Here is a 17,375-nt window from a genome sequence, read left to right as displayed (position 1 = left end):
TTCAGTTCATTGCATGTTTTGGCAACTTATTTGTTAAGTGCCCTCAGCTAAGACAGAAAAGCATGTAGCTCAACAGGAAAAAGGCTGAGAAGTGAAATCTGAAGTTGGAACCACTAAGCTCCATGACAAACTGATGAGCAGTGACTACATAAAAGAGAAAAACATCCATCCCATTGTCAACTGGAAAATCTGGCCAAAATAAAAACGGCTTTATAATGAGTTTTGTCATTTGAAGCAGTTGGCGATTCTTAGGGTTGGGTGCATAATTAATAGTAACCATACTTCCTGGATTTCCAGGAAAGGTTCACAATTATTATCACCATCCCTTTCAGTCTTAATTAAAATCATTTCCCTGTTATCCACTGACATACTCATTCTTCTTAGACAAGTTGAGTTTTAGAAAATACAGTCACCATTGTAGGTATTCATTAAATATTTGTCAATTTCACGTAACTAGTGAGTCATGTAAAATCCTTCACAACATGAAATGAATTAGTCATTTTCTTTCTTTGCCTATGTGCACACCCTGATTCAAGATTCCACCACCATTTCATTCATCTTTGTATCTCTAGGCTCAAACTGTGCCTCGTAGATATTACACACTCAAAAATGCCATGGAATGAATACTTGTTTATTAAATTACCTTCTTCAATCAATTCTTAATATTGTTTTCAAAATTATCTCTTCTACTAGCTGTAGATTGTGGGAGAATCCGGCTTTCTAAAAGAAAAATCATAAAATCAAAAAACATGTATTAATAACTTACCAGGAGGTAAAAACAATTAGATATTCACCTTCTACCTATAAAGGCTTGCAGCTCTGAATAACTGTACTGAGAATTCACATTTAGGACAAATTCTTGGATAAGTCACTTACATCTATTTACCTTACTTGGCTTATTTGTAAAACTAGAGAATTGGATTATACCACTGTTTTTCTATGGTATATACTCCCTATGACACTATGGGTCATACTCCCTAATGATGGGTCATTAAGTCAATTTAGTATACCTGTCTAGATGAACATCTTTAATGGAATTAAACAGAACAAAAAGGAAAAGGAAATAGAGTCCATCACACATAGTAAGAGTATGTGTGCATTGGTTGGTGACATACACCATATTTTTGACCATGGTTAAAAGAAGTTTGAAAACTACTAGACTAGATCATCTTAAATGTCCTCAGGTTCTCAAATGCTGAAAAAGTTGCAAGAGAAATAAGAAGGGTTTTAGTGCTAGAAATGAGGAAGCTCAGAGCAATAGACAGGGGCAGTGCCTCTTAGAGCAGAGCAAAAGCAGTGCAAGTGAGAGATACCTTAGTGCCCTTGATATTATTTGCATCACATGAAAATAAGCCCTGGGTAGATCTTTTACATAGAATACCTCTTCCTGGAAAACACTGGGAAAACAAGGAAGTTATCAGATCCTGGAAGACTACAGAAGAATTTGTAAAAATGAGCACTTGATCCTTACCTACCATAGACCTATTATAACTATTACTAATGAAAGATAGTTCGTCTACATGGAGAAAAGCCAGTGGGTTGTTGGTGCATCATATCTTCAATTAAATTGAACCTAGCAAACTCCACTGTGGGGAATAAGCTTAGGAATTCCCCAAGCTTGCATCGATGGGTTAACAAGGCATAAAGAATTAGAAAGCCATAGGATGTACACACCCATGTTTGGGTAAACAAGATTGGGTAAATGGGACAAAGGTCCCCAGTATAGGACAAAGATACAGGAATAGAGAATCTCAAGATGAAAATATCCAAGATGAAGCAAACCGCACAAAGGCCCCCAGTATAGGCCAAAGGTATAGGAATAGGGAATCTCAGGATGAAAACATCCAAGATGAGGTAAACAAGATTAGGTATTCAGGGCAAAAATGCCCCCCAACTTAATACAATAGCAGAAAGCTGCTTTCGCAGAAAGGAAGGACCAAAATAGGTAAACAGGAAAATGGGACTTTAGACCACAGCAGGGCAAAGTTGCCTAGAGCAGATCTAATTAGCAAAATAAAGGTGCCTTGTTGACCCTGAGGTAGCATGCTCTTTCTTATCCCCTAGACCAGTTCAGGTAAACAGAGGTAGCACCTCATGTTTGCTGTAAACAACATTCCACCCAGCACCAGAATCTTGTTTTGTACTGACCCAAACCCCTAACGCTGTAAATCTCCAAGACCCCCTTTTTCCATGCCCATGAGTTAATGTTCATGGTTTCATCATCTCTTTGTGCGCGTCCATCACACTGGTAAGCCTTCTGATCTTAATAAAAACAGAGCAAGGAGAAGCAAGAACCCTTACTTGGGGCTCTTGTCTCCTCTCGGATATTAGCCTTTCTCGCATCTTCAATCCTGCATCCCACTCTTTTGCTGGACAAGAGAGAACTTCAGACCCAGAATCTACAACACCCCACTTTTGACAATCTTTGCTTTGATCTTCATCTTTTATTAGAGTATGAAATAGATGGCACTCTATAGATGTTGAGACATGTGCCCATGATCTCTGCTCAGTAGCAATTTATCATCCTAACCTAGATGCTGGGGATGTGTTTCTTGCCTAATAGTAGGCAATGGTAGGCAAGTCCCTTACCTCTCTGGATTTCATGGCTACCACCTTCAAAATGTGAGTTTCTGGAACAACATATGTCCCTGGGTATGAAATTGTATTAACTGCTCTTGCTTAACAAGATAATCCCTATTAGACACTAAATCTTTCTTAAAATGAAAGTGACCTGAGGCATTCCAGGCATTCTGTTCAAGAAGAAACCAATTCTGGAGGATCCTCTGTGAGTAAAACTACATGTATATAATCCCCAGGAGGTCTTATGGTCAAGTGAGAAAGTTGGGGATGAAGCCTCTTGGAGAGCAGTGAACTATTGCACCCTGAGCAATAAGTTTTCTGAAAGAACCTCCAGAATTCCTTGAGATTTTTGTTTCCCTTTCCCTGTGCTATCTTTCTGGATGTGCTAGGGGCTGGGAGCTAGGCTCAATGCATCCACTGCCCCCACCCTCACCAGACATACACAATAGCTTGCTTTTCTTCATGCTCTAGTGGAGTGGGGTTTAATAAAATTTAAAGGAACAGTAAGCAATTTTATTAGTTGGATCTTCCTTTTTGGTTGTTTCTTTAGTTGGCTCTTCCTGTAAGAGTGAGAAAACAATGCAGGGGTTTGTTCTAATGAAAAAACAACATAAAATTTCCTCTGATAAACAGACTAACACACATTTCAGAGCTACGTTCTGCCCAGAGGTTATGTAGAAGAGGGGAAAGAGAAAAGGGGGAAATAATGGAAAGAAAAGAAAGAATGGATAGTCAGAGAGAGGGGGAAAATCTAAAGAAGCAGGAGGGAGAAGGATTAGAAGGAGGGAAAGGAACAGGAAAGGAGAGAGTGGGCAGCATCCAGAGAGACAGGTTGGAGGAGGCACATATCCTGAAAAGGGATTTGGAGCCTGTCCTGGCTCACTAGCCCTAAGATGCCCGCTGTGCTCTGGAACCTGCCACACCTGCCCAACCTGATCTCTGACCTCACCAGGAAACCCACACAAGGGAGAGCAGATGTAGCCCTTGTTCTAGGAGAGACAATCATTTCCTGGTTTGGAGCCAATGAACTGACTAGTTGCCTGATCTGATTCCTATTCCTACTTTCTACTCCATTCCTGTTGTTGTTGTTGTTGTTGTTGTTGTTGTTCCTGTTCCTCCTCCTCCTCTTCTTCTTCTTCTTCTTCTTCTTCTTCTTCTTCTTCTTCTTCTTCTTCTTCTCCTTCTCCTTCTCCTCCTTCTCCTTCTTCTCCTTCTCCTTCTCCTTCTTTTTCCTCCTCCTCTTCCCCTTCCCCTTCCCTTTCCCCATCCCCTTCTCCTTCTTCTTAGTGTTGTTCTCATGCCAATCCTAAATGCCAAACTCAGCTTTTATTTAGACTGCTTGTCCCTCTCACCTGACTTGGATTTCTGACTGCTAACATAACAAGAACTTTGTCAGACACTGAAACTTGCCTGCATCCCACAGCCTGACCTGGAATCTCTGAACCTCATCTTAGCTTATCCCCCAGACTCCGTAATCTGTCCTTTCAAGGTAACATTCAGATGCATGATTCCCAGCCCACATTTTGCTGACTTTCAGTCCACTGATTTCATTTTATCTCAACAAATATTTATTGAGTATCTTCCATAAACAGACAAGGCACCGGGGCTACAAAGAGGAACAAGACACAGTTCCACCCTTGGAGACGCTACAGAATAGTAAGAGGGATCAACTCTTAAGCAAATACTTCAGCATAATCTTTAAGAAAGCTCTACCCAAGTGCTATGTACGGGCATGCAGACACAGAGCCCCAGCTAGTCTGGGAGGTCAGAGATGATACCTGAAATACACAGGACAGGTTTTGGACAAAAATGTTTGGGTTGAATCTGACACACCTTTAGATACAGTACACAAGAGATTAGAAATTCAAGGATAGGGAGACAAGTTTAACACAAGACCAACCCAAAAGTGGGACATTTTATAAGATAACTGGCTCAGCCTATTCAACAAATTAGTGCCATTTTAAAACAGTGGGGCATGCTACTAGAGTAAAATAAACTTAAGGTGGAAATGCAGTCCTGAGTTAGATTCTAATTTGGAAAGATCACCTCTAAAAGCTTTTTTTTTTTTTTTTTTGGCTTACTTGAGGAAATTTGAATATGGACTGAGTATTAGAAAAGATAATGCTTATTGACATGGAAAGGCAGAGAACACATAGGTAAAAAGCAAGTGACAAAAAGCATGCACAATAAACTTAAAAATGGTGGGGGCATGTGAGTGGCTCAGTCGGTTCAGCATACAACTCTTGATCTCGGCTCAGGTCATGATCTCATGGTTCATGATTTCGAGCCCCACATTGGGCTCTGCTCTGACCGTGCAGAGTCTGCTTGTCTCTTTCTCCCCATCTCTCTCTCCCCCTCCTTCTCTTTTTCTCTCTCTCTCTCTCAAAATAAATAAACTTAAAAAGAAAGCATGTACAGCTGAATCTCCTTTTGTCTAAAACAAAAAATCAAATTTATGTAAATAGAAAAGTAAGTGGAAGAATTTCAAGCAGGAAAGGAAACTTATATTTACCTTCTACGTACTTCTATGTTATGCTAGGAATTTGTTTATATCATTTGATTTTCCCAAACACCTGCAAAGAAAATGAAATTAGCCTCATTTTCCAAATGAGGCATGTATTTGAAAGCTGTTAATAGAACTAATCTCTTGGTGGTCAAAATTTGGTGACTTGATTTTCTTTTTGCTTGCTTGTATTTTCTAACTTTCTACAAAGTATGTTTACTACTTACATAATAATAATAAAAAGTTAGTTTTTTTTATTAAGAAGAAAATGATGACAAAATAGGCAAGTACAGTACCTTTCAACTTCTATGAAGTCACATCGCTTTACGCCCTTCTTTTTAGAGTCTTGGGGTTGTGGGAAAAGCATAAACTTTGAGGTCAGGCAGATCTGGTTCAAATCTCAGCTATAGTATTTAGGGTCTTGAAAAACTTACTGAGTTTTGGTTGTCTCTTCTGCAAAATGGGGTTAATAATATCTTCCTTGCAGGGTGTTTGGGTAAATAAAATAATTAAATAAACAATATAAAGAAAATAGTACCACATTTAAGCACATAGAGGGTACTCAGTAAATATCAGTTCCCCTGCTGCCTGAAATGAAAGCATGTTTAGGCATTCAATGAGCTAGCCTCCTTAGGGATCCCTACTAGGTGCTGTTCATTCCCTACCAGGTCCTCCAGCTTTTATTTGGCTTTCCTGCTCAGTCTGGAGCTAAACTAAGGATCACAATTCAGGAGTGCAAGATGGTTTAGCGTTGATCTGGCTGCATTTCAGGGATGAGAGATGCAAAAACAACTTCCATGCTGTTCTGCCATCTTGGCCCCTCCCCTCAAGAATCACAATTCAATTCCTTTCATCTCTACCTCCTCATCCAATCATTCATCCATCCACTTACTTACTCAACAAGTGGCTATTGAGAGCCAAGCAGCAGACCAGGTGAGAAGCAGCCCCTGCCCTCTTGAAGCTTGTGGTCTAGACCTTGTGAAGAAGACCCACTCTCTTGAGCTATGTGTTGTTTCCTGGACTGCCTGTTGTTTCAGGACTTCCTTGAATTGCAATGGAGTCACCCACCTGAGGCCAACGCCTAGAGGCCCCACTGTCTACCCTTGTGAACCACTGAATGGAGATGCTGGCTCACAGCTGACTAGATGCTCCAAGAGTGTCCCCTTGGACTTGGTGATGAGGGCAGCTGCTCCCACTGTCATCTGCAAGGAGCTACCCACCTACTCCAGGCCAGACCCCCCAGCCAAGACACAAAGGATTACTTTTTTAAATCATTCGTGCTTCTAGAAGTTGCCAATAAATCCCCGTGCAACTAGTAACATCACTTTTTTTTTTTTTTTTTTATTGATGCTCATTGCCAGAAAGGCAATGCTCTCCCTCTATCTTCAGCATTAGGAATGTTATATCCAAAATAATTAAATATGCTATTTGGGCTTTTCATTTCAAATTGCTACTAAAAATAATGGTTTTCCTTATTTTTGCCCCATCTCTTTCAATTCAAGTGCACATCTCTACCAGTAACACCAGAAAAAAATGCACACAATTGGTCAATTTGCCAACACCTTCAACAGCATGTGCATAGCTGATTCATGTGTTTTCAGACCACATTGTTCTTATTTAGGGCAAAACGCATGACTCAAAAAAATTCAATAACTCAGTATTTCATGCTAATTTTGTTACTAGACAAAGCCCTAAAATTGTAATTATATATAACTCCTCATGTTTTTGGCCAGGTTTTTTTCCAAATGGTGTAAACATCAAATTGTAAAATCCCTACTTTCTTAAGTTTTTTTTTTAACGTTTATTTATTTTTGAGACAGAGAGAGACAGAGCATGAACAGGGGAGGGCTAGAGAGAGAGGGAGACACAGAATCCAAAACAGGCTCCAGGCTCTGAGCTGTCAGCGCAGAGCCTGACGCGGGGCTGGAACTCACAGACCGCGAGATCATGACCTGAGCCGAGGTCTGACGCTTAACGACTGAGCCACCCAGGCGCCCCAAATCCCTACTTTCTTAATAGCTAATGCTTTGAAAAAAAAATGTTAAACATATAATTAATCAAAATATTTTTAAGCAGTATGTTACATATTTTTTTTAATTTGACATAAATTAACAAATGTGATGTTACGATGCATTTTCAGTGCAGTTTTTTTACATTTTTTTCCTTAGCTTAATTATCCCTCCCACTCCTGGACAACAGTAGTAGTATTCTCTTGCATGAAAATCCATTCTAACAGCGTAGTATTTGTGTGTCATATTTTTCCCTATGTTCAAATAATCATTTATAGTAATACGTACATACACACATACACACAGACATACACACATACACGTAACAATATTATACACACCATTTGATGTCTTGCTGTTTTCTTACCTCATACAAACATCTCTAAGTCAATAGGTATATCTTTAATTAGTCTTTTTATTGTCTGCAGAATATTCTACTTTCTGTATTCTATTTGTCTATTCCTAGAACACCCCATATTTGTTAAATTGTTAGGGAATCAACTTTAGTCACCTCCTTATATCAGAAGCAATTGAGAAATAAGGTAGAGGAGACACATACACAAAAATACGTACCAGTTTTATTATTTGTAACAACGTAGATGTGGATGATGTGGTTGAAATGAGCAGTCATGATGAGTACCCTAATATTTACTCCAGAATTAAACTTACCCACCCTGTCACAGACAACCCCACCACCAGGACCAAAGGATGGAGCCTGCGCCTGTGAGCTTATAGCTAGGAAAAACAGAAAAGGTGTCGTGTCAATAGCTGGAAGTTTCTCCAAAAGAGGAAACCCTGGCTGGAAAGTCAAGAGGTAGGAGCGGGCGGTAGGCTGAATCCATTGTGTATAATTCTTTTTCCTAAGTTCATTAATCAGATTATGTGTTCTGCACCCACAAATAGGAGTACAGGAGAGACACAGAATAAGGTCAGCTTTCCTGTAGCTGAATCCCCCTCATATAAAAACATGAGTCCAGAAGCAAGAACTGCATCTAACAGTTGTTTTTTGGTAATAAAAGCAGCATTACAGTTATTTTTGATATTTGATAAGACAAGACCCTTCAATGTTCTTCCTAATCATTCTCTCATTAGCTGTTGAAGACATATTTTCTTCCATATGGACTTTAAGATTTTTTTTGTGAACTCCTCTGTCTTTATCCGTCACATAAACTAAGAATCAAGCCTGAGAACTGCATTAATTTTTTTTCTTTGAGAAAAAGACATTTTATAACGAATTCTTTTCATCCAGGAACATAATACTGTCTTTCTATTTTCTTAGATCTTACTTTATGCCCTTCATTAATATTCTTTTGTGCATTCTTAAGAAAGTTTTTGCAGTTTCTAACTGAGACTGTGATTGGATTATTGACCTCATTTTACTTGCTAGATCCTTATTATTAAGGTAAAGAATAGTTACTTATTTATTCTAGAAAAACCCACCTTAAAATTTCTTTTTAAAAAAGTGCTATGGACAAATGTGTGGTAATAAATTTGAAAATACTGAAAGATACCATTCCCTCTCAAAATACAGTCCCCCCACCAAAAGTGGAAAGCCTCAACAGACCAACTGAATATTGAGGAACTTCAATATAGTGAAACTTGGAGTAATTTTCATAAGAAGAAATCACTTCCTTCAAGTGTAGGCTAACCAACCCAAAGTATTATAAATTGCATCACTTCAAAGTCTAAAGAAATCAAAAGGTGTTTCGAGAATCTGTCAATCCCGACTTCACATCGGAGAATCAGAGATTAATGCTAAATCACCACGTTTCACAAGTTAGTCAGCATGCACAAACATCTGTAAAATTGGCCTGTGTCTAACACATCAAAAATGAAGCCCAAAGTGACTCATAGAATAAGTCAGAGTTTTCTCTACCTTTAATGTCCTTCGGTGTGTTCTTTCAGAAATAAGCATACACCACAGCTGCGCCAGCACTGGATCAAAGAACATAAATGCACACTGCAAAGATGCTTTGAGAAATGTTCAACCTAAATGAACCCAAAGGAATCTTCGGAAAATTCACTAAAGGAAACTAAACTGAAACGATGTTCAAAAAAGTTAATGTGATACAACATAAAAAAAACAGAAAAAAATTCTATAGGCTAAACATTTTTATGTAAGACATGGATTTATTACCAGCTCAGGTACTGGTAATACCTGATCCTCTTCTTAACGTCAGTGAATAGAATAATGGTGTTTATTCAAAGGAGGGTCAATTAGACATGCCCAAAACTGAAGAAAAAGCATGTTCATGTGTTTGTACTGAAAGTTCAGTGCTTACCTAAGTACTATGTGAACACAAAACTGATCCACGTGATACGAAAGTTATTCTGCCCCGGAGAAATGGCAGCAGGAAAATAAACTTGAAGTTTCTGTTCTCTTTAATTAATCTTTTCAGAAGGTTTTGTAGCTCATCAGGACACCAGTTGTAAAATGCACAGTACAGGAAGTTGTACAAGCTTTACAGGTTTTCCAAACTTTACTTGCAACTTACTAATCATAAAAGTATCAGTGCATGATGCTTCACTAGGTAAAAAGCTGGTGAGACATGAGTGTAGTAGCGAAATGCACTGACCCTGAAGAATAAAAAGGCTGCTCATTTTTAGAAGCATCTCCCTTCCTTACCACACTAGAGCTAGTAGTTCTCAACTAGAGTCATTCCTGAAATCCTTGATCATTTTCTTAAATGTTCCATGCTGTTTTCAGATTCCATCTTTCTGCAGATTAGTGTCTGCAGCATAACTGGGAGCTTAGATGCAGTGTATCCATTTCCACTGGCAGTCACGCCCTGTGTGCTGCACGTGGTTCGGGAAGCTGGTGGAGCATTCCCCACATTTCTTCCCACAGGTGGAGTGGTGGGTTGACATTTCAGTTAGAACAATCACAATTTTTTCCCTCCTTAGGAATTACCAATAATACCGGTACAATTTAATTGCTAGAAAAACAAAACATACAGCTCCCATGATACTTAAAAATACTTGAGGACAGGGGCACCTGGATGGCTCAGTAGGTTAGGCATCCAACTTCAGCTCAGGTCATGATCTTGTGGTTCATGAGTTCTAGCCCCACATCAGGCTCTGTGCTGACAGCTAGGACCCTGGAGCCTGCTTCAGATTCTGTGTCTCCCTCTCTCTGCCCTTTCCCCACTCACACTCTGTGTGTGTGTCTCTCTCTCTCAAAAATAAACATTTAAAAAAATGTAATTTAAAAAATACTTGAGGACAAGGGACCCTGGGTGGGTCAGTCAGTTAAGCATCCAACTCTTGGTTTTGGCTCAGGTCATGATCAAGTCCCACATCGGGCTCTGCACTAGGCATGAAGCCTGCTAAGGATTCTCTCTCTATCCCCCTTAGCCCGTCTCCCCCGCTCTCTCTCTCTAAAACAAAACAAAAATAAATAAATAAATAAAAATACTTGAGGACATATGTGAAATGTGCTATTTATCATCAAAAGGAAGATTAAAATATACAAATAAAGTGATCACAACAATACAACAGAGTATGGTAAATTAATATTTGACTGCATATTTGTTTTATCATTTCCTTTCCTATCTTATCATCATATCACTTGAGATAGTGAAAAGACAGGATGATGTTAGATCCAGGAAGGATGCCAAGTCCTCAGGATCTAACCAAGATCCAGAACTTACCTATCTCTGAATCCAATTCCCTAGATTGCTATATTCAGAATCTTAACTTTATTTTATTATAATGTAATAAATTATTAGAATTTAAATAAACAACATTTAAATATCTTAACAGAGATAAAAAAAAATGTTTCTCCATAAGACTACTATTTTCTCATAAAAGAAGCAGAAAAGAATTATCTGTGACAAACTTTATGCCTGACAGGGAGGAAGGACCAGCATTTTCTTACACTGTCAGTAGGAATGCAAATTGGTACAGTGTTTTGGACGACAATCTATTAAAAAACTTGAATTGTATGTGTCCTTTGACCCAGCAGGTATACTTGCACAAAATTTTTAAAGATATATTCATTTGTTCACCCCGGAACGTCCTGGGGATATGCTATGAAATGAAACAGACATGATTCCTCCCTGATAGAGCTCACAGCCAAGTAGTGGAGAAAGGCAATAAAAGCAATCCAACCAATAAAAAGCAGCTTAACATATGGTGCTAAGACCGATACATGAAGCAAACTGGAATGGCTGATAAAAAAAATAATAATAATAATGGGGAGAAGAGTGCCCAAGTGTGGGGAGTAGGAAGTAAAGACCTCTCTGAGAAGGTTGTATAAGCAACCACCTGATGAATGAGAAGAAGCCAGTCAGGAGAGAAAGAAACTGAGTGAAGGCCTAAGGCAGGAAGATAACTGAGGGTTTTGGAGAACAAAAGAAGCCACAAGTGAGAGGGATGGAGTGTGGGGTGTGGTTGGAAGGGAAAACAAAATCAATCAGGCAGTTCCTTATAGGTCTTGCCAGGCAGTGTTGCTTCCGTTCCAAGTACACTGGAAGCCATGATCCTTTTACAAGTAGCAGCCGAGGGAGCCAAGGGAGAGGTGGATTGGGTGAGAGACAAGAAAGGAACAAGAGCTCAGCGACCAGTCCATCGCCTGAGCTACATGAGAGATGCGAGGAATTTCGCTAGTGCAGAAGCCCGTAGAGGTGGGAACTAGATGGATTCCAAATGCATTTTGTAAATAGATCCCATATTTTCAACTTTAGGAAAAACCACAGGAACCAAAGAAAAGCTATCCCTAAAGAAAACTCTTTGTTGGAGTGAGCATGTCGTGCATTTGGAAGATTCCTCCTTCAGGCTTATTACCTGACAGGAAAATTCCCACAAATAAGCAATTGCCTAATTAGATTAAATCAAAGCAAAAAGATGCTGACCCTAGTTAGTTAACATACAGTGAGTGCAGTATTGGTCTCAGGAATAGAATTCAGTGATTCAGCACTTACATACCACACTCGGCGCTCATCGCAAGTACCCTTTTTAGTACCCATCACCCATCTAGCCCATCTGCGACCCACCTGTCCCCATCAACCCTCAGTTTGTTCTCCATTGTTAAGAGTCTCTTATGGTTTGTTTCCCTTGCTCTTTGGTTTTTCTCTTTTCCCCTTCCCATATATTCATCTGTTTTGTTTCTTAAAGTCCACATATGAGTGAAACCATGTAGTATTTGTCTTTCTCTGACTGACTTAGTTCAAGTAGCATAATACACTCTAGCTCCATCCATGTCATTGCAAATGGCAAAATTTCATTTTTGATGGCTAATATTCCATTACACACACACACACACACACACACACACACACACACACACACACCAACATACCACATCTTCTTTATCCATTCATCGGTCGATGGACATTTGGACTCTCTCCATAGTTTGGCTATTGTTGATAATGCTGTTGTAAACCTCGGAGTGCATGTACCCCTTCAAATCTGTATTTTTGTGTCCTTTGGGTAAATACCTAGTAGTGCAATTGCTGGACCGTATGGTAGTTCTATTTTAAAGTTTTTAGAAACCTCCATACTGTTCTCCACAGTGGCCGTACCAATTTGCATTCCCACTAACAGTGCAAGAGGGTTCCCCTTTCTCAGCATCCTCACCAACACCTGTTGTTTTCTTGTGGTGTTAATTTAACCATTCTGACAGGTGGGAGGTGGTATCTCATTGTGGTTTTGACCTGTATTTCCCTGCTGAGGAGTGACGTTGAGCATCTTTTCATTACACAGATCTTTTTAAAGAAATAATTCTAGGAAATCACAGAAGCATGGTGAACCACATTACACACTATCTAATAGGAAATTGGATTAGCAGTTCTGTTTTCACTAATTCTTAAAGTGCAGACCGCTCTTTACTGATGCACATTTATTACATTCTCTGACATTTCTGCAAGGCTTCAAGTATAATCGTAATGGAAGAGGTCTGATTTGCATTACCTTGAACAACAAAGAGTGACAGACCACAACTTCCACAGGCCATTTCGGGATGTATGTATACTTTTGTTCATGCATTATTTGTGGCACTAATATCTCAATTCATGAATTTGTAAATATTCAAGAACAATTAAATATCAAAAAGTAGTGATGTCTGACATATAAAACATATTACATACATGTTTCCAGTCAAAACAAACAAAAACCAGTGAAGGCCTGCCAGTGAAGGCAAAGTCTCATTAACATTCTCTACTTGGTGAATAATAGAACTGCTATAGTTAATGAGCAATGGAAACATCATGGAAACCTTGGAGGAAAGGTGTCATTGCCCACTTGAATAAATGTTCATTCTTATTGCTTCACTCCTTATGCCATGGTTCAATTTTTAACAAGTTGAGGAATGGTTTCTTTAGCTTCTTAACCTGTGATGTGTCCTACCGTCCAACTTTTATACTTTCAACATGGCACATCAATTGAATCACAACATACACATACAATGAAGCTCCCTTTTAATGATTATGATCATTATTGTTATGATCCTCATTTTTATTTCAGCTTCTTGAGTAAAAGCCAGTTTCAAGTTGGGCTTAGGTTTCCAAAGACATTATTCAGAGAATAATAACATAACCACTCAACAGAAACCACTGGAAAATCCTCCCTTCTTTCCTTTTCACAAACAAATGAAATGGCAAGTGAAAATACTGCTTAATCCAAAGACATTGTGCAAATACACTCCCTAGCTGAAGTAACCTCCACTACCTTCCAATCACCATGCAAATCTGGCCCAAACGACACAATATTTTATTACCTTACTGAGGTCTCAAATCCTCCAAACAAAAGGAAGTGTTGGCTTAAAGCATGATCAAGAGCATATACAAGATGAGAGAGCGCTGCCTGCCTTTAGAGTGCACAATGGATTTGTCGTGGATTTCTACAATCCTCCTTGACTGGGACAAGTAGATGGAGCCAGCCTGCAACAGGCCAAGTCTGGTATTTTACTTTCTACAAGGGTGCCCACAGCTTTTATATACCACCTGATCAAGAATCTATAATTGGTATTTCAAAATACAAAACAAAAGTAAAATACTTCCTTATCTGTGTTCAGATGAATGACAATTAACATTTTTTAAGCCCTAATTAATTAAAGTTGTTGGGGCGCCTGCGTGGCTCAGTCGGTTAAGCATCCGGCTTCAGCTCAGGTCATGATCCCATGGTCCGTGGGTTCAAGCCCCATGTCAGGCTCTGTACTGACAGCTCAAGAGCCTGGAGCCTGCTTTGGATTCTGTGTCTCCCTCTCTCTCTGCCCCCCCTGACTCATGCTCTGTGTCTCTGTCTCTCAAAAATAAACATTTTTTTAAAAATTTAAAAATAATTAAAAAAATTAAGTTGTCAAAGAACTGGAGTTGTAGAAAAGGTAAACCAGAACAAAGTCAATCATATCTAGAATTTAGATTCAATGCCACTTATAGGTATGCCTAAGAATATCATACTTCAGTGCTATCATCTTTTTAATCTTTTGTCTTTAGTCCAATACTTTGAAGAACTACACGATATTAAATTATGGGAAATAAAGAATTGAAAGTTCATTAAATTTTTGTCTTCTTCTCGGTGGCTCAGTCAGTTAAGCGTCCAACTTCGGCTCAGGCCATGATCTCATAGTTCATGAGTTCAAGCCCCACGTCAGGCTCTGTGCTGACAGCTCAGAGCCTGGAGCCTGCCTCAGATTCTGTGTCTCCCTCTCCCTCCGCCCCTTCCCTGCTCATGCTCTGTCTCTGTCTCTCAAAAATGAACAAATGTTAAAAAAAATTTTTTTTTAAATTGTTGTCTTCTTTTCTCTCTCAAAGTTTAGAATGTTATTCACAAAGGTTCTGCTCAACTCTTCAATAAAACTTTGTTTACAAAAACTTTATTACAAAAACATTTTGCTGGAGATGGATGGTGGTAATGATTGCAAAATAATGTGAGTATACTTAATGCCACTCAGCTTTAAAAATGGTTTAAAGTAGTAAATTTCGTTATGTATATTTTAACACAATTAAGAAAAGAAACAAACAAAAAAACCAGAATATCTTGCTCACCAGGTGGGTTTTTTTCCCATCTTTTAGACTACAAAATTGTTTCTGCCTAAAATACTCTGATTAAGTGATTTTCCTGAAACTAAAAAGCCTCCAAAACCTGATGCATAAATACTTACAAAGATAAAATTGTTCTTCTACCAAACCTTTCTTTAAGTTGTCTGGAATGTTTAAAAGTGTTTTTAACTCTAGGGTCAAAACCAAATTAAAGTGGTGTTAGTAGGTTGCCCCCTCCCCTAAGTTAGGTTGGAGTCCAAATATTTCGAAGTGCATAAAAATACAGCAGTAAGCAGGTTGACTGTTCTGGAGGAAATTTTTGAGTAATTAAAATTGCACAAAGATCATCTCTTTCACTAGACAAACCTACCTTTTAAAAAACTTATAAATGAAAAGGAATACAAGAGGAAAGGTGTCATCTGATTATTATCAAGGATCTGATTTTGCAATGCATTATTTATATATTTCAAATATCCAAAGGCACCATGTAACTGTTTACTCCCATTTTATTCCTAATTATTTTCAATTACTTCTAATATTTTTTCGAATGTTTTTCAATTATTACTAATTGTTTTCCAAAACCTGTATTAATAGTTACTTAACTATTACTTAGGCTTTGTGTTACTTTCAATGATATAAATTATTACTTAACACTCACGTTTTGCTGAACTTTCAATCTACCCACATATACTCAGACTAAAAATAAATGCTCTTCAACAAGTTAGGTTTTAGGGGATTTTTCTATGTTTTGTTTTGCTTTTCAGTTTTAATTGCAACCCTGAATAAAAGCTAACTAGATTCTTTTTCAGTGTAGTCAGGCCTAGCTTTTGCATTTCCACACCATGATTAATTTATTATTCATCTGGGACCTTCCTATTAAACCTGATCTTTAGCCTGTGAACTTTTCTTTCAGCTTCCAACAAAGGATTTCATTGCTTTGGGAACTGAGGTGTGTCTAAGTTTTTACCTGGGAGCAAAAGTGATGCAAGCATTTCTGGTGAGACCAATCCTTGGTTTAGGGTGGGGAGGAGCCGCATAACAGGCCGGCTGTAGATTCCAGAAAGTAGAGAAGCGACCAAAGAGCTTTTCTTAGACATCCTATGCGGACAGTCGGAAGGACTGAAGCAGCAGCTCCCTTGGATTTGTCCACCAGGGAAATCAGAGACAATGACTTGGCTCCTTTTCAGAACATCAAGGGCTCTGGCCATGTTAATGGTAAGTCCTTTTTTTTTTTTTTTTCCCAAAATAATTGCCACTTTCCCTGTTTCCTTCCTTGTTTGATAATAATACAGTATTTGATTGCCGAATCCCTATTATAAATTCTAAAAAGAGTGCAGTAAAAATAAACACTTTAGAATGAAATCGTAAAGATTACCAATTTCCTCCTCTTGTGGGATTTTGATGTTGTATTTTATATAGAAAATAAACCAGAGAGAAATAGAATGTGAAAGTCGACATTTAGCATTTCTTTAATTAATGAGTTCATTAATCTGGATCTCAGATCTATTTTCCACCACACTTTCACTTTCTTCAAAGTAATGCTTTTATTCCTCTTTCTAATACACAAACTAAAACACTTGAAAGAGAACCAGGTCTGTTTTCCAAGGTTACATATCTCTTAAGCATATGGCTAAGAACTGTACATGTCTGGTCTTGATACCTGACTTGTTTTTAAAACAGTCAGACCGTTGAATTAAAATCAAAGCAATGCTTGACTCTAGAGAAGTTGAAAGAGTTATTAAGAAAACAATGTTTATGTTTAGCCATCATATGCAAAAAATATGCCAACTTTGGGCGACAAAAACATACAGCATTTTATAAGCCTTTTTTTTTTTTCAGGAGAATAATACTTTTGTTGGTTGAGAAAGATTTATATAATGTTATCTAAAAGAGAAGTGGAATCTGAAGGGCAAAGCACTAGCCTGGATATTACAGACTAGTTTGTTCCTTAACTATGTTGTTTCTGTGAAGAAGAAAAAAAAAGCTCCAATTGTTTCAGTTACATTAGGATACCAAAATAGTGACATACACCATAAATGACTATTTTAAAATTCCTCATACAAATTCCCCACTTCACAATAAACCAAGTTGGCCTGGGCATAAGTTTCCCTCATCTCCTCATCTAAAACATTGAGGTGATAATTGGACTTCAAGAAGTTATAGGAAGATAGAGCTCAAGAAAGAACTTTCTAAAAATTAGAGGGGTCTAAAATTAGAATTGGCTGCCCTGTGAACCAGAGTTTCCAAGCCTTCCCTCTCACAATGCCCAAGCGGAAAATAGGTATCCTTCCTTCTGTTAGGGTC

The 17,375-nt window shown here is 38.4% G+C and overlaps 2 protein-coding genes across 3 annotated transcripts in view; one reads left to right on the top strand and one right to left on the bottom strand.

The window, feature by feature from the left end:
* The window catches only part of DSC1 (desmocollin 1), a 352,925-nt gene that overhangs the window by 285,676 nt on the left and 49,874 nt on the right, over positions 1–17,375 (bottom strand). The gene's annotated exons all lie outside the window — the stretch shown is intronic.
* The window catches only part of DSG3 (desmoglein 3), a 32,880-nt gene continuing 31,595 nt past the window's right edge, over positions 16,091–17,375 (top strand). The window contains exon 1 of the mRNA XM_058692435.1: positions 16,091–16,286. Coding sequence (XP_058548418.1) covers positions 16,239–16,286 — 48 coding nt within the window. The 5' untranslated portion in view covers positions 16,091–16,238. The remainder of the gene's footprint in view (positions 16,287–17,375) is intronic.

The sequence above is a fragment of the Neofelis nebulosa genome, chromosome 11 (genome assembly GCF_028018385.1).
Source record: "Neofelis nebulosa isolate mNeoNeb1 chromosome 11, mNeoNeb1.pri, whole genome shotgun sequence".
Classification (NCBI taxonomy): Eukaryota; Metazoa; Chordata; class Mammalia; order Carnivora; family Felidae; genus Neofelis; species Neofelis nebulosa.
The sequence above is the reverse complement of the archived record's forward strand: the minus strand, read 5'-3'. Positions and strand labels throughout refer to the sequence as shown.